At 42.2% G+C, this 18,390-nt stretch overlaps 1 protein-coding gene across 3 annotated transcripts in view; it reads right to left on the bottom strand.

Annotated features, from left to right (window-relative positions):
- Window positions 1-519: 519 nt before the first annotated feature.
- SYT9 (synaptotagmin 9) overlaps window positions 520-18,390 on the bottom strand; it is a 235,239-nt gene continuing 217,368 nt past the window's right edge. The window contains exon 6 of one of the 3 annotated variants that reach the window (XM_055423455.2): window positions 520-3,292. In XM_055423455.2, coding sequence (XP_055279430.1) covers window positions 3,274-3,292 — 19 coding nt within the window. In that variant the 3' untranslated portion in view covers window positions 520-3,273. The remainder of the gene's footprint in view (window positions 3,293-18,390) is intronic. The other 2 variants (XM_055423454.2, XR_008685614.2) reach the window with 2 other exon arrangements.

Raw genomic sequence — 18,390 nt, forward strand, 5'->3', positions numbered from 1 at the left:
AGAGATGCCCAATCAGCCTTCAGCTGTTTTTGTCACCCCAATGGAGGAGCCGCACGTGGATGCAGAGTCCACTATGGATATCCTGCCCAGTCTGGCATTCAGACGATACCAGTCTCAGCTGCCATCTGATAGCAACCCCAAGACTCCAAGAGCGAGCAATCACCTAAGCTCTGCCAACCCACAGAATCATGAAAGATAACGACTTGCTATTCAAACCACTAAACTTTGAAGTGCTTTGCTATGCAGCAATAGATACTTGGAACACCCACCATCATAGGACAGGACGGCTAAGAAGGTAACAAGACACTTTTCATATCTATCTTTTGTCAGTCTCGTTGACCTAAGCATGAGAGTATGCCTTTCTTCTCTTCATACGAAGTGTAGTTCTACCGATGGCCATGAGGACTAAATCATCCCATTTAGAGTCATGACTGTTGGCGCATTTTGAAAATATCCATTCCTTCCCCTCCCCTCCATTATTTCTCCTCTCGTCATGCGCCAGTGTACGTCCTGGATGTCACACTGCCTGTGAAACGTGCCCTCCACTATTTCTCCTCTCGTCATGCGCCAGTGTGCGTCCTGGATGTCACACTGCCTGTGAAACGTGCCCTCCACTATTTCTCCTCTCGTCATGCGCCAGTGTGCGTCCTGGATGTCACACTGCCTGTGAAATGTGCCCTCCACTATTTCTCCTCTCGTCATGCGCCAGTGTGCGTCCTGGATGTCACACTGCCTGTGAAATGTGCCCAGTTCACTGGCTGTGACGATGTTTTTGCAGCAACAGGCACCTAAGGCAGGTCTCCTTGAAGACAAAGGCAGCAAAAGGAATCGGCTCAGAACCAGGGCCGCGTGGCAGAGGGAGACACTTGGTTTCTCCTCATCTCTTGGAACCAGCTTTTGTGAAGGTTTGTTCCAAAGATCTAACCAGGGTGTATCCCTTTCCACTGACATTACCATATTTTTTTTCCAAGATGATACTTTAATTTCCTTCTCTATCCTGGAAAAGACAATGGAGACTCCCCTTCCCCCCAAGTTCAATGAAACAAGGTTGGAATTTTTCAAAAGGAACATTTACTAGGAAACTAAAGGGAAACCAAACAGAATACAAGAGAACAGAGGCAGAGATGCAGATGGGCTCAGGGAGTTCAAATTTATAACCAGCCTCTGGCCACAGGTGGACTGCTAGGCAAAGCTTTCCAGACACAAGCCACTTGCCTGCTGGCCCCTATTAAAGTCACATTCTATTTCATACCAGCAAGCCAGTGGCATACTCCTAAGTACCACAGGGCTGCAAGTCCTTGAGGCCGGAAGGTCTTGAGAGCAGGGGAACAACAGGCTTAGCTACCCCAGGATCTCCTACCAAGGCTCCCCATTCCAAGGACAAGTCAAAGCTTATTGGGATGGCTGCCTGATATCTACTGGGGCCAGTCTGGTTTCTCTGGGACCACCTTTCTGGGCTCATCTGCCAGGATCTAGAGATAATATTTCTGCTGACTATCTTGCTGGCACTAGTCCTTCATGCTTTGGTTCTAAACACTGATATGATGGAAGATGTCTGAATGTGGAGGAATAGGCAGAGGGGAACCTTGGGCAAAGAAATTGAATTCTTCTCATGTCAACAGACATAGGCAGAACCCTGGGTTCCTTGTCGATCTTTGAGGTTGAAAGCCAGTCAGAGATGGAAATGGAATACATAGGCTGGGGAACATGTGAAGCTGGAACACAGTAACACTGCCTCATACAACCAAAGGTCTCCATCCTTTTAAGATTTGACATCAAGGTAGTTTCTTGTACCAGGCAGCCATGGCAACAAGAACTTTCTGAAGACCTGCCTAGTTCGTTCTTCTACCCAGTTAATCCTGTATGGAAATGTTAATTCAAATGAAGATAACGAGTTTCCCAGGAAGGTAAACTACAGTCCAACTATGGATTCTGCTGCAAAGAGATTGTATGAAAAGAAAATGCTTCTTGGAGAAATGGTGCAAATGTATGGGTGGGGTACCTTATACCCATGTTGGGGAAGAGAGGATCACTAGGTAAAACCCCCACCCCCAGGGCATGCTGAGACCTTTGGTTTCATTTGTATAGAAGCAGAAGCAAGGAGGATGTGGAACACAGCTGGCAGTGGGTTGGCTGATGTGGTCACAAAGGAAGCTGAGCAATGGATGTGATACCCGGGGAGAGCCCTTGACCTTCACTCTAGTAGGTACTTCCATTCCCCAAGTGCTGTGAATGTGATATATGCATCTGGTAATGAAAGGAAACCTGTCTGTGGTTGCCCAAGGCTATGCCTCTGGGCTGCTGCATATGGAAATACCCAGAAGGCACTCAGGCCAAGAAGGCCCCAAAAGCTGTGCCTTCAATCAGGGACCAGCTGTGTCATCTCTTCATGAATTCAGATCACTCAATGGTACATCCGTTTCTGAGGCTCTTCCCGCAGAAGACAAATGTACCTGGGAAAGGGTATTCCAGATGCCTGTGCCACTGAGACATATGCCTCTCTAACAGGGATGACAATGAACTTTCATTCTACTTGCCAATACCAGTTGAAAGGAAGTGGCTGCTGGCTATTCTGAAAACAGTGCTGGGGAGTCTGACTCTGGGTTTAGCAGAAGAGAGGGCCACAATCAACTGGTACTCACTGCCACAGACAAGGGAGTAGGCAGTGAATTTGCTGTGAACTAGACCGCTTTGCACTCGATTTTTTTCCAGGGTAATGGCCTGCTTATCCTATTACTCTCCTGGGGCTATTCCTTGCAAAGCTGGAGTACTTCTTGGGTGAAATTATTTTCTGGAGATAGTTATTAGCTCAGTAGTAGTCCAGTGTGAATTAGATCTGCTGCCTACTTAGCACCTGGATAGATTTTAAGATATTCTGTCGTTCCAGGGCCTTCAAGCAAAGAACAGCATGTCAGTGACACTGCCAGGGCAGCTGCTGTGAAGCCATCACCACGGGCCTTGTGTGAATCACAGAGTCCTGGCACTCTAGGTGCTCCGAGTACTCTTGCTGTGTCAGGTGGTCTCTTCCACAGTCCAGTCTTGATTCTTGGCCAGAAGAGATGTGCTTCCCCCACAGCACACCACCTTAGGCCACCTGCAGACGGCTGGACCGTTCACATTCAGCAAACCCAACCTGGAAAGAGGGCCAGTTACTGCTGTGTTTACAGCTGGGCATGTGGTCACTAGAGTCATCTGGATGCTGCTGGATGGGAAAGTTACTGAAGATCTCTGTAAGAAGCTTGTCCTATTGTGTTCTTGACATAAGTGGTCCTCTTACCCACAGTCATCGTTTCTGTAGGAAAAAGAAACAAAAAGAATGCTTTGGTTTTCATTCATATAAATATATTTTATTTCAGCTTTCTCTTTTTAATTGAAGTAGAGTTGATTTATAATGTTGTCTTCATTTTTGCTAAACAGCAAAGCCGTTCAGTTACACATTCTTTTTAAAGTATTCTTTTCCATTATGGTTTATCACAGGATACTGAATATAGTTTTCTGTGCTATACAGTAGGACTTTGTTGTTAATCCATCCTATATAGAAAAGTTTACATCTGCTAACCTCAACCTCCCACTCCACCCCTCTCCCAACCCCACCAACCTGTCCTCCATGTCCTGGCAACCATCAGTCTGTTCTCTGTCCATGATTCTGTTTCACAGATTGATTCATTTGTGTCATATTTTAGATTCCACATATAAGTGACATCATATGATATTTGTCTTTCTGACTTACTTTACTTAATATGATAACCTCTAGTCATTATCCATGTTGCTGCAAACGGCATTACTGCATTCTTTTTTAAAGCTGAGTACTATTCCATTGCATATATGTGCCATGTCTTCTTTTTTTACTTTATTATTTTTTTATTTTGTTTTTGGGTATAGCCAGTTAACAATGTTTTAAGTTTCAGGTGAATAGCAAAGGGACTTATCCATATGTATAAATGTATCCAACGCTTCCGCAAACTCTCCTCCCAGCCAGGCTACCACATAACACTGAGCAGGGCTCTATGTGCTGTACAGTAGTTCCTGGTTGGTTATCCATTTTACCCATCCCCAGTCCCCTAACTATCCGTCCCCTGCCCCCCAGCAACCATAGTTTGTTTTCTAAGTCTGTAAGTCTCTAATGTTTTGTAACCAAATTCATTTGTATCAATTCTTTTTTTTACCATACATAAGGTAAGTCATATGATATATGTCCATCTCTGACTTACTTCACTCAGTATGACAATCTCTAGGTCCAGAATTATTTTATTCTTTTTTATGGTCAAGTAATATTCCATTGTATATACATACCACATTTTCTTTACCCATTCATCTGTTGATGGACATTTAGGCTGTGTCCGTGTCTTGGCTATTGTGAATGGTGCCACTATGAACACAGGAGTGCATGTATCTATTTGAATTAGAGATTAGTCTGGATAAATGCCCAGGAGTGGGATTGCTGGATCATATGTTAGTTCTTTTTTTAGTTTTCTTGGGGAGACTCCATATGGTTTTCCACAATGGCTACATCAACTTACACTCCCACCAACAGTGTAGGAGGATTACTTTCTCTCCACATCCTCTCCAGAATCTGTTATTTGTGGACTTTTTAATGATGGCCCTTCTGACTGTTAGGAGGTGGTACCTCACTGTAATTTTGATTTGCATTTCTTAATAATTAGCAATGTTAAGCATCTTTTCATGTGCCTGTTGGCCATCTGTATGTATTCTTTGGAAAAATGTCTATTTAGTTCTTCTGTCCACTTTTCGATTGGGTTGTTTGTTTTTTTGTTGTTGAGTTGCGTAAGCTGTATATTTGGAAATTAAGCCTTTGTTGGTCACATTGTTTGTAGATATTTTCTCCCATTCTATACACTGTGTTTCCTTTTTTTTTTTCATCTGTGGTTTCCTTTGCTATGCAAAAGCTTGCAATTTTGATTAGGTCACATCTGTTTATTTTTGTTTTTATTTCTACAGCCTTGGGTGACTGACCTAAGAAAACTTTTGTACAATTTCTGTCAGAGAATGTTTTGCGTATGATCTTTTCTAAGCGTTTCACGGTGTCAGGTCTTATGTTTATGTCTTTAAGCCATTGTGAATTCAGACAATACTCCAAAGCCACAGTAATCAAAACAGCACAGTATTGGTACAAAAACAGACATATGGATAAATGGAACAGAATAGAGAGCCCAGAAATATTAATAAACCCACACACCTATGCTCAGTTAAACTTTGACAAAGGAGGCAAGAATATACAACGTGAAAAAAATACTTTTTAGCAAGTGATGTTTGGAAAGTTGAAAGCATGTAAACCAATGAAGTTAGAATATACCCTCTCAGTTCAGTTCAGTTCAGTTCAGTTGCTCAGTCGTGTCCGACTCTCCGCGACCCCATGAACCACAACACGCCAGGCCTCCCTGTCCATCACCAACTCCCGGAGTACACTCAAACTCATGTCCACAGAGTCGGCGATGCCATCCAGCCATCTCATTCTCAGTCGTCCCCTTCTCCTCCCGCCCCCAATCTTTCCCAGCATCAGAGTCTTTTCCAGTGAGTCAACTCGTCGCATGAGGTAGCCAAAGTATTGCAGCTTCAGCTTTAGCATCAGTCCCTCCAATGAACATCCAGGATTGATCTCCTTTAGAATGGACTGGTTGGATCTCCTTGCAGTATAAGGGACTCTCAAGAGTCTTCTCCAACACCACAGTTCAAAAGCATCGATTCTTTGGCAATCAGCCTTCTTCACAGTCCAACTCTCACATCCATACATGACCATGGGAAAAACCATTGCCTTGACTAGACGGACCTTGGTTGGCAAAGTAATGTCTCTGCTTTTTAATATACTATCAAGGTTCTCTCTCACCATACACAAAAATATTTCCTTTATTTTTTTTAAATTGAAGTATAGTTTATTTACAATGTTTCAAATATATAGGAAAATGATTCAGTTATGCGTAATTATATATGTTCTTTTTCAGATTTTTTTTCCATTACAGGTTATTATAGTTGAATATAGTTCCCTGTGCTAATAGTAGCACATAGTAGGTAATAGCAGTGTTTATATATGATAACGTGTATCTGTTAATTCCAAATTCCCAGTTTATCCCTATCCCCTTTCCCTTTGGTAACCATGTTTGTCTTCTATGTCTGTCATCCATGTATTTTTAATGTGTATCAGACAAGTGCCAGGCACTGTGACAGATTCTGGTGACAGAGATACCATGAGGAAGACACATATCCTGCTTTCAAAGAGATCACAGCGGGAGAGATTATTACAATATGAGAAGCTGAACAACATTTTACATATGTGTAAAATGTGTAGGAGCAAAGAGGAGAGAAGAGCTAACTTTGAGGGGACTGAGGTCTGTAGAGAGGCCCATAAAGATGTCTTGAGCTGGGCCATTTTGGCTGAAGGGGAGGCCATCAGGAGTGAAAGAGGAAAGGCCACTGTGGGCAGAGGAAAGAGCCTGTGCAGAGGCAGGAAATGGCATTGAAGCAACTATCAGAATGTGGTGTGAGGAGTGGAGCAGGAGAAATTAAGGAGACTGGGGAGGAGAGGGTCTGCACGGTGTGACATACCTTCCCTGTTCTCAAGCTGTGAGGATGGGCTCTTTCTGGAGTCTCAGACTTAAGAGTAGAAGGAACTCTTGTGAGTCACACTCAGCCCAGCATTCAACTTAAACTCAGGGCATCTTCGAATACAGACTAGGAGTACTAATGCTGCAGTCACAGAGAGAAAGAAAACTGCAGTGACTTCCACGGACACAGCAATAACAAAAATCAAACATGTAAACCGCAGGAGAGCTGCAAACGCTCTCAAACCGGAATGTCTGGGCTGCATTTCAAAGATCAAATGTTCACGTGTGAGGCTGTCAGAGAAGGTAATACAAGCCAGAGGGAACCCAGCAGAAGGAAAACAAGTCTGTCTGTGACCTTTGGCTCTGAAGTGTGTGCGTGGGTATGGGCATACCCATACCCGTGGGAAAGGATATTATTTTCTGGATAAGGAGGAAAATGTGAATGGATATTTCCCCTATATTGTGATTCAAATACAACAAAAGTTCCCAGATACTCTGAAGCACCCTCCAATTGGCTCTACTTCCCAACCCACCATCCACATTAGGTGCTGGTTCCCAAAACCCCTTTTGTCAGCTGTGAGACTCATACCTGCAGGCCAGCTTGCCAGTCCCTGAATCCTTTCTCATCAGGAAAGCAAGCTGTCAACAGGCTCAGCCCCACCAATGAATGCCATGTAGTCTGGAATTAAGTGTGCTGCTATTAGCCAGGGCGGCCACATGCCTTCAGTTTTTGATTAACTATAGTGATATGAACTTTACAAACCCTTAAAAGAACTGTCTGAAGCTCTTTATTGAAGGATACAGGGATGTAGAGAGATTAATTTGCCCAAAGTCATGTTATCAGAGCTGGAATTTGATCCCAATGCTTCTAACTACAGTTTAAGCTTCACAGAATTTACAATACCCAAGACATGGAAGGAACATAAATGTCCATCAACAGATGAATGGACAAAGAAGATGTGATACACACTCAGGAATAGAACTTTGACCACAAAAAGAATGAAATAATGCCATTTTCAGCAACATAGATGGACTCAGAGATTATCATACTAAGTGAATGTTCAGAAAGATAAATACCACAAGATATCACTTATATGTAGAATCTAAAATGTGACACAAATGAATTGATCTACTAAACAGAAACAGACTCAAAGACATAGAAACAAAGGAAAGGGGGTTGGGGAGGGATAAATTAGGAGTTTGGGATTAGCAGATACAAACTACTATACATAAAATAGACAAGAATAAGGTCCTACTATATAGCACAGAACTACATTCAATATCCAACAATAAACCATAAAGGAAAAGAATATGAAGAATATATGTGTGTGTGTATATATATATAACTGAATCACTTGATTGTACAGCAAAAAACTAACACAACATTGTAAATCAACTACACAAATTTAAATTTAATGAAATTAAATAAAAAGTGGAAACTTTAGCAATTATGTCATTTCTAAGTGCACAGTATAAGTTCAATCTGTATATCTGAGCTTCTGTCTTGGTTTTCTAGACACTCTAAATCTAGCCAGATGAGGTAACTTTAAGAAACCCTAGTCCAAGCTGGTAATGCGCAGCAGGTGCTGTATTCCACCTATAGCTTCCTACCTTCTTATTCCATTTCTCTGGATTCCCCTGGCCAGTGGCCTGCATATGTATCTCACTTGCCCTTCAGCTCTCTACCCCATCCTTCCCCATTATGACCTTAGTTTCAGAGTCCCTTCAGACTGCTTTGAGTAGAGCTCTTCCAAAACGTTCAGCCTGATGGACTACTTTGGCATCTGGTTTGTTACCTAAGGCCTGCATAGAGGGCTGGGCTATGACCTCCTCCCATTTTTTTTTTTTTTTTTACCAGTCCCCATACCTAGGAATACCACCAGCAGAAGCCATGCTGCCAATGGCCAAATCACAGAACAGCTCCAAACTGACCTCTATAGCTGGGCTTTGGTCACTTGGTCAATTTTGTTACATGAATCAAGTTCAGCGCTTGGGAATACTGTGAAGGGCCCTACTGGTCTACCCCTTCTTCAGCTGGGCGAGTTTTCTGGGTCCTGATCCTGCCTGATCTCAGCATCCTTGTTTTCCTACTCTGAACGGTGCCACTAAGTCCCCAGAGTGTTTTGGGTCTGCCAGCCCACAAGATGAAGGGATAAAGAAGTTTCAACACATTCGGTGGAGGGGTGTTGTCACTTCTACCAGGAATCTTAGCATTTTTTCCAAAAAGAGAACAAATGAAAAATAGACAAATATATGAAATAATCATTACAGTTGAATATTTTTAATACAATCTGCTCAGAAACTGACTGATTAAATATAAAAATTTGAGTATGCCATGGGTGGATTGTGCTGTGGCTCAGTCCCTTTGGTCTATCCTGTGGAAGACTTGAAAAACTCAACCAATGTCAAACAAAAAAAACCCAAAAAAGCAAATAATACTTTTCTAAACACTTTTAACCTAATAAGTGGTTACTTAGCCAAGATTTCTAATAAATGAGGTTTGAGGAAAGATTTTTCTACAGTTTAGAAGAGCACTGACCCAGCAGGGGTGGTGGTGGGAGGGGGTGGTGGAGACTGTGGCATCAAGACCAGAGACAGCAGTGGTGGTTCAAGCTCTGGTGGCCGTGAGGCTGTGTGGCTGGTTTCAGTGCTGGTGTCAGGACCAGGGGGCAGAAGAAAAGCAGCGTCCTTGTTATCAGGCAGTACCAGGGCTTTAGAAGGTATTAGGAACTTCACTAGCATCAACAGGAAGTGGTGGTTACAGTCTTATCTGAACAGAGGGGATTTTAAGCAAATTCAATTGTTCTGAGACATATGGATTTGATTTGAATGAAACTGAATTGAAACCAACGATGAGAACTGTCCCAATGAAAACTGTAATGTGAAGTGACATTTCGATCACAAAAATGACAGCTGATGTGAGTCAGGCCATTGAGACTGACCCCAAATTAAGAACATGAAAAGACTGAGTGGATCATTAGATAATATCTGCCTGTGAATTGGAAAATGGGTTTTGATTACAGGAAGTATCTAAGGGCTTTGAAATAGGAAGCCTGTCGAAAATTGAAGTGACTCATTACATGATTCAATCTTATTGTACTTAAAGCTGTTAAACTTGTATTTTAAAATTTTATTTAAAAAGCATAAAAATCTTGGGATTTCACTTACTATTTATTACTTAACACAGCTCTGCAAATATATGAAGAAACATCATCCCCTGCCCACTTAAAATCTGAGTCTTCCCTTCTCAATTTCCCCAAGGAAGGCTATCTTCACTTTCCTTTGCCTCTTAAAGAATCAGCATGTCAAAGAAAGTGTGAAGGTAACTGCATTTCCAGCCAGGTGTGTGTGTGTGTGTGTGTGTGTGTGTGTGTTAGTTGCTCAGTCACGTCCGACTCTTTGCAACTCCATGGACTGGAGCCTGCCAGGCTCCTGTCCATGGATTTCTCCAGGCAAGAATATTGGAGTGGGTTGCCGTTTCCTTCTCCAGGGGATCTTCCCAACCCAGGGATCAAACCCAGCCTGGCAACTGGGGCAAAAGACAGAAAACGGAAGTGTCCATTTGGGTAATGATTACTATTTATTGAGCACTCAAGTACCCTACTTTGCCCTAAGAGCTTTGCAAACCTTATCTCATTCAGTCCTTTCCTTGACCCTCTATGACAGATGTTAAATTGCTTTTTTTTTTTTTTTTCACAAAGGTAACTGAGTCTGAGAAAAGCCAAACAACAATGGTTGTAAATGGCAGAACCAGGATCTGCCATCATATGTGTATGGATCCAAATATGTGCTCTTAGGTATTCTGCCCGGGACAGCAAATTATGACACCTTGAATGCCAACTCCATTATGGTGCCTTTCTAAAAAGGAATCTCTGTTCATAAAGGAATTCTGAACAGTCCAAAGTTAGTACGAAAGTGTTACAATCCACCGTCAAGTCAGTCTTGAAGGGAAGGTGGTGAATGGTGAATGGTGACATGCAGGCTGTTACTAAGAGGGATTCATCAGAAACAGGAAGCAAGGGCTCTAAGTGTGGCGCTGTTCAAAAGATAGGAAGACCGTTGTCATGGCTTTTCAGATGAAGGGGCAAGTTAGGTAACTGCTGCAAGGAAAAACTTATTCCAGTTGATGAAGAGGACTTCTGGGGTTGGTTACTCCAAGTTTACATTCAGTACATTTGTTCTTAATTTGTCCCACAAGCATTTACTGAGCACCAGGCACTAGAAACACAAAGATGACCAAAACACACCCTTCTCTTGAAGAGCTCACAGTTGTCAGTAGATGACTCGAGAACCAAGGCCGATGGGAAAGCAAAGGGAAAGTAAATGAAGTCTCATCAGGAAGCTCATTTGTAACTGCTAAGTGGTACACGCCTGTGTGTGTGTGTGCATGTGTGTGCAGTCACGTTTAGCTCCATCTACTCAAATCAGGGAAAGAAGAAAAAAGTTGTGATAAAAAAATTGGGTGAGGGTTAAAGTTGAAAGGGTCTTAGGATATATGTGACACACTAGATTGAGCAATAAAATTCCACTTCAGAAGTCTGAGGATAAGGATTTCCCTGATGGTCCAGAGGTTAAGAATCCACCTTTCAACTCTGGCTTCCCTGTGGCTCAAACAGTAAAGAATCTGCCTGCAATGCCAGAGATCCAGGTTCGATTCCTGGGTTGGGAAGATCCCCTGGAGAAGGGAATGGAAACCCATTCTAGTATTCTTGCCTAGAGAATCCCATGAACATAGGTTCAATCCTTGGTTGGGGAACTAAGATCCCACATGCCTTGGGGCAACTAAGCCTGTGCACCATACCTACTGAGCCCATGTGTTGCAACTACTGCTGTAACTACTGAAGCCTGAGAGCATAGAGCCTGTGCTCTGTAACGAGAAGCCTGTGCATACTAACAAAGACCCAGCACAGCAATAAATAAATAAAGCCTAAGGAAGTCTCTTACTGACAATGCAGCTAGGAGAAACCAATCTTAAGAAGTACTGCCCTTGTTAATGAACAGCTGTGGTGAAACCTCCCTGGGAGGCAACTGTGCCCATCCCACGTCCTCCCACAGGTATTCTCTTTGTAATTTAGAAATCAGATCTCGGGTAATCTCATTCACTATAGAGGACTTGAGCATTCTTTGGCATTGCCTTTCTTTGGGATTGGAATGAAGACTGACCTTTTCCAGTCCTGTGGCCACTGCTGAGTTTTCCAAATTTGCTGGCATATTGAGTGCAGCACTTTCACAGCATCATCTTTCAGGATTTGAAATAGCTCAAATGGAATTCCATCACCTCCACTAGCTTTGTTCGTAGTGATGCTCTCTAATGCCCACTTGACTTCACATTCCAAGATGTCTGGCTCCAGGTCAGTGATCACATTATCGTGGCTATCCTGGTTGTGAAGATCTTTTTTGTACAGTTCTTCTGTGTATTCTTGCCACCTCTTCTTAATATCTTCTGCTTCTGTTAGGTCCATACCATTTCTGTCCTTTATCGAGCCCATCTTTGCATGAAATGTTCCCTTGGAATCTCTAATTTTCTTGAAAAGATCTCTTGTTTTTCCTATTCTGTTGTTTTCCTCTATTTCTTTGCATTGATCACTGAGGATGGCTTTCTTATCTCTCCTTGCTATTCTTTGGAACTCTGCATTCAGATGCTTATATCTTTCCTTTTCTCCTTTGCTTTTCGCTTCTCTTCTTTTCCCAGCTATTTGTAAGGCCTCCTCAGACAGCCATTTTGCTTTTTTGCATTTCTTTTCCATGGGGATGGTCTTGGTCCCTGTCTCCTGTACAATGTCACGAACCTCCGTCCAGAGTTCATCAGGCACTCTATCTATCAGATCTAGTCCCTTAAATCTATTTCTCACTTCCACTGTATAATTATAAGGGATTTGATTTAGGTCATATCTGAATGGTCTAGTGGTTTTCCCTACTTTCTTCAAGTCTGAATTTGGCAATAAGGAGTTCATGATCTGTCATCTCACACGCTAGTAAAGTCATGCTCAAAATTCTCCAAGCCAGGCTTCAGCAATATGTGAACCGTGAACTCCCAGATGTTCAAGCAGGTTTTAGAAAAGGCAGAGGCACCAGAGATCAAATTGCCAACATCCGCTGGGTCATGGAGAAAGCAAGAGAGTTCCAGAAAAACATCTATTTCTGCTTCATTGACTATGCCAAAGCTTTTGACTGTGTGGATCACAATAAACTGTGGAACATTCTGAAAGAGATGGGAATACCAGATCACCTGACCTGCCTCTTGAGAAACCGGTATTCAGGTCAGGAAGCAACACTCAGAACTGGACATGGAACAACAGACTGGTTCCAAATAGGAAAAGGAGTATGTCAAGGCTGTATATTGTCACCTTGCTTATTTAACTTATATGCAGAGTACATCATGAGGAATGCTGGGCTGGAAGAAGCACAAGCTGGAATCAAGATTGCTGGGAGAAATGTCAATAACCTCAGATATGCAGATGACACTACCCTTATGGCAGAAAGTGAAGAGGAACTCAAAAGCCTCTTGATGAAAGTGAAAGAGCAGAGTGAAAAAGTTGGCTTGAAGCCCAACATTCAGAAAACAAAGATCATGGCATCTGGTCCCATCACTTCATGGGAAACAGATGGAAAAACAGTGGAAACAGTGTCAGACTTTATTTTTTTGGGCTCCAAAATCACTGCGGATGCTGATTGCAGCCATGAAATTAAAAGACGCTTACTCCTTGGAAGGAAAGTTATGACCAACCTTGATAGTATATTAAAAAGCTGAGACATTACTTTGCCAACAAAGGTCTGTCTAGTCAAGGCTATGGTTTTTCCCGTGGTCATGTATGGATGTGAGAGTTGGACTGTGAAGAAAGCTGATTGCCGAAGAATTGATGCTTTTGAACTGTGGTGTTGGAGAAGACTCTTGAGAGTCCCTTGGACTGCAAGGAGATCCAACCAGTCCATTCTAGAGGAGATGAATCCTGGGTGTTCATTGGAAGGACTGATGCTAAAGCTGAAACTCCAATACTTTGGCCACCTCATGCAATGAGTTGACTCACTGGAAAAGACTCTGATGCTGGGAAGGATTGGGGGCAGGAGGAGAAGGGGACGACAGAGAATGAATGAGATGGCTGGATGGCATCACCGACTCTGCAGACATGAGTTTGGGTGAACTCCGGGAGTTGGTGATGGACAGGGAGGCCTGGCGTGCTGTGATTCATGGGGTCACGGAGAGTCGGACACGACTGAGCGACTGAACTGAACTGAACTGATAGAGGACTTGAAGAGATAATTCTATTTCTGTTATTTGGGAAAGTAACTTTGTAATGCCAGAAAGGTATAACAAACAAGAATTACAAATGATGAATCAATGATGCTTTTGTATAAGTTTATTTTAGTATAATAGCACAATTTTGCTTTGTTTATGCTTTTAAGGTCAATGGTTAATGAAATGGTATAGTAGAAATTTACCAGATTTATGATTTTAGTGCACATATTTAGGAGAACTTAACTTGCTAAATTTATAGTCAATAATATTCAAATGTTTAGGAAAATCCAACATACTAAATTTATGAATTTGATTTTTTAATGATTTTATTTATTTAATATTGACTTTGCTGCTTCTCTGTTGCTGCACAGGCTCTTCTCTAGTTGCCCCAAGAAGGAGCTCCTTTCTAGATGTGGTAGACTCAGTAGTTGCAGCTTCCAGGCTCTAGCGCAGTGGTTCAGTAGTTGTGGCGCATGGGCTTAGTTGCTCAACAACATTTGGGATCTTCCTGGACCAGGGACTGAACTCATATCTCCTGAATTAGCAGGTGGATGTTTTACCACAGAGCTGCCAGGGAAGTCCTGAGTTTGATTTTTAAGATGCCGAAATACTCAAAGTAATTTAAACTAAATGTATAAGATTTTATTTATTAGCATTATAAGAGTTAATATTCCTTGAGAACAATTTTGTTTAACAACTACTGTGTTAAATATTTGAAATGTTTGACATAATCAACTTGTGACCTTAGCTTGAAATGTTTAAGGGAAAATAGTCAATCATTGTTGAAACGGTACTTAAGTATTAGAAGAGTAGTTTCTTTTCTTGCTAGATTTATAAAGTTTTTTTCCTTTTAATTTGAAATATTTAAGAGAATTTGATTAAGTGTGAAATTGGCTTTAGAACTCTAGGGAAATTTAATCTGTCAAATTAATGAGTTAATTGAGAATTAAGCAAAGAACAAGTAAAACTGAGCATTTTAGTTTCATAACTAAATGATTAGATTTATAACCATTATAATAGTTAACACTATGCAGGATTTAGTATGTACTGTTCTAAGCATATTACATATATTAATCCATTTAACTCCTCACCAGTTCTCTGAGGTGGGTCCTATTATTATTCTCATTTTATAGATGAGGAAACTGAGGTACATAGATGTTGAATAAGTGCTTTACCAAGTGCTTCCAAATAAACTGTTTCAGTTCAGTTCAGTTGCTCAGTGTGTCCGACTCTTGCAACCCCGTGGACTGCAGCATGCCAGGCTTCCCTGTCATTCACCAACTCATGGAGCTTGCTCGAACTCATGTCCATGAGCCACAGATGTGATCAGAGCAGGTAATTAGGGTCTGATGAGGTCATGAGGGTGGGGCCCTCATGATGGGATTAGTGCCCTTATAAGATGAGTCACCAGAGAGCTCTCTCTCCTGCTCTCTCCCTGTTTCTGTCCACCCACCATGTGAGGACACAGTGAGAAGGCTGTCATCTGCAATCTATAAAAAGAGCTTCCACCAGAAAGCAGTCATGCTGATCTCTAACTTCTAGCCTCCAGATTTGTGAGAAAATAAGCTTCTGTTGTTTTAGCCTCCCAGTCTGTGGTATTTTGTTACCGTGGTCTGAGTTAAGACACCAACTATATTAGTTTCCTTGATTTCTCTTCTTTCCCCTACCTTTAAGTGTTGGAATGTCCCAATTTTTAGTCCTTGGGCTTCTTCTCTTTTCCATTTACATCTGGACCTACTTCTGGAATTTTAGATTTCTGTATCTAACTGCCACTTGATATCTCCCTATAGATGCATCCAGTTCTGTTTAGTTCAGTTCAGTCGCTCAGTCATGTCTGACTCTCCACGACCCCATGAATCACAGCACGCCAGGCCTCCCTGTCCATCTCCAACTCCCGGAGTTCACTCAAACTCATGTCCATCGAGTCGGTGATGCCATCCAGCCATCTCATTCTCTGTCGTCCCCTTCTCCTCCCACCCCCAACCTTTCCCAGCATCAGAGTCTTTTCCAGTGAGTCAACTCGTCGCATGAGGTGGCCAAAGTATTGCAGTTTCAGCTTTAGCATCAGTCCTTCCAATGAACACCCAGGATTGATCTCCTCTAGAATGGACTGGCTGGATCTCCTTGCAGTCCAAGGGACTCTCAAGAGTCTTCTCCAACACCACAGTTCAAAAGCATCAATTCTTCGGCGATCAGCTTTCTTCACAGTCCAACTCTCACATCCATTCATGACCACGGGAAAAACCATAGCATCCAGTAGATGCAGTTAAGTAGTTAAGTCCAACTTAAGTTGTAGTTAAGTCAAATGTCGTTAAGTCAAGTGTTGTTAAGTCCAACTCCCCAGTGCCCTACACAGGCGCTCCACCTGTGGCCTTCCTCAGCTCACGTGTGGCAACTCCACCCCTTCACTTCTGTCACACCCTACATCAGGAAACCCTATTAGGTCTCCTTCCAAAATCTATCCAGAATGTAACCATTTCTCATTGCTTCTACACTGGCCCAAGCCTCTACTGTTTCCATCTAGATCATAGTGGCAGACTCCTAAAGGCTCTCCCCACTTTCACTCTTGCCCCGATATAGTCTATTCCAAACACAGAACCAGAGGGAATGGTTGTAAGCCCAGATCACGTCACATCTCTCTTCAAAATGCTGTGATGGCTTTTCTGTTCACCTCAGAGTGGGAATCAAAGTTCTTATGAAGATCACTAGGTTCTGTGCAACTGGGCCCCACCCACCCTCTGCACTTTCTGATCTCATTTCTGTTACGCTCCCTCTCAGCCCCGTTACTCTCCCACACTGCTTACCTCACTCCCTGCACAGGCTTCCCAAAGGTCTCAGTGTTGGCTGTTCCTCAGCCCGTATTTCTACATGGCTTGCTCCCTAATCTCTTTCAAGTGTTTGCACAAATGTTTCAATGCTCCTCGAGGCCTACCATTCCCTATATTAAATCATCCTTCTTTTAAAAAACACAACCAACTAACCAACCAACAACAACAAAAAGTCACCACTGGGACTTTCCTGGTGATCCAGTGGTTAAGACTCTGAGCTCTCAATGCAGGGGCTCAGGTTCAATTCCTGGTCAGGGAACCAGATACTGTGTGCTGCAACTAAGACCCAGTGCAGCCAAATTAAAAAAAAAAAAAATGATAAAAAAATTTTTTAAACTTTTTAAAAATTAAAAAAGTTTTTAGTTAAAAAAAAAAACTAAAAAAAAAAAAGATTCTCCTTGCTTTCTTATATTTTTCACAGTGCTTATTACCTCCCATACAATATTCACTTACAATGTTTCTTTTTTGTTCCTCTTACTAAAATATAATCTTTACAAGGACAAGAGTTTTCGTCTATTTCTTTCTCACTGATGTATAGTCAGAGTAGTATGGCACTCAGTTAATATTCACTGATGAATAAGTAAATGACTGAGTCCCCCACTTCCCTCTCAAAGTGATTGTTTTAAAGGCAACTGGACTGATCATTACTTGGACAGAATGCCACAATATAACAAATGATGCAGGAATGCAAGGAGAATCTTGAAAGACGGTTGAGACAAGCAGCTAGCATGGTAAGTACAAGCGTGAAGGAATTCTGAGCTTCTTGGAGGAAACAGTCATGGATCTTCCATTGTGCTTTTAAACTAACGTGGTTCTTTTGCAGAGATCTTTATGAGAACTGTCTGTACTTTATTTTGCCACAAATATCACCTGAGACAAGGACTGAGAACTCGACTGCACTGAACAACTCTTATGGCTGCTGTCTTTCACTTGGACAACTGGGTGCTGGAAGGAACGTAGAGCTCATTTAGTCCTCAAAAAAAGGGAGCTTCTTCAGTTTTCAGAGCTAGCACTGGGTTACTTGTATACATTAATAGAACCATATGCCTGTATGTTTGAAAATATGACATCCAGAGTCTAACAAATCAGCAATCATTTTCCAAGTTGTAAGACAGAAGAAATTGGAATTCTATCCAACAAGAAATTATTCGACACTGACTTTGTGCCAGGCATTTTGCCAGGTACTGGTTTCATAATGATGAATAACAGTCTCCATCCTCAGGGAGCAACTGGATGTGCTGCAGGTGACTCGTACACAGATAACATCAAGTGTCATCAGATGCTAAGTAAGGGGTGAACACAGGGGATGAGAACTCAGGCCAGAGACATTTAACTCATAGTGGGAGGATCTTCAGAATGCTTCCTGCAGAAAATGACAAGTGGTAAGAAATAGATGGGGAAACAGTGGAAACAGTGTCAGACTTTATTTTTTTGGGCTCCAAAATCACTGCAGATGCTGTTGGAGCCATGAAATTAAAAGACGCTCACTCCTTGGAAGGAAAGTTATGACCAACCTAGACAGCATAGTAAAAAGCAGAGACCTTTGCCAACCAAGGTCCGTCTAGTCAAGGCTATGGTTTTTCCCGTGGTCATGTATGGATGTGAGACTTAGACTGTGAAGAAAGCTGATCGCCAAAGAATTGATGCTTTTGAACTGTGGTGCTGGAAAAGACTCTTGAGAGTCCCTTGGACTGCAAGGAGATCAAAGCAGTCAATCCTAAAGGAAATCAGTCCTGGGTGTTCATTGGAAGGACTGATGCTAAAG

This window comes from Moschus berezovskii, chromosome 14 (genome assembly GCF_049115385.1).
Source record: "Moschus berezovskii isolate FMDL1 chromosome 14, NW_MosBer_1.0, whole genome shotgun sequence".
In the NCBI taxonomy this organism is placed as follows: Eukaryota; Metazoa; Chordata; class Mammalia; order Artiodactyla; family Moschidae; genus Moschus; species Moschus berezovskii.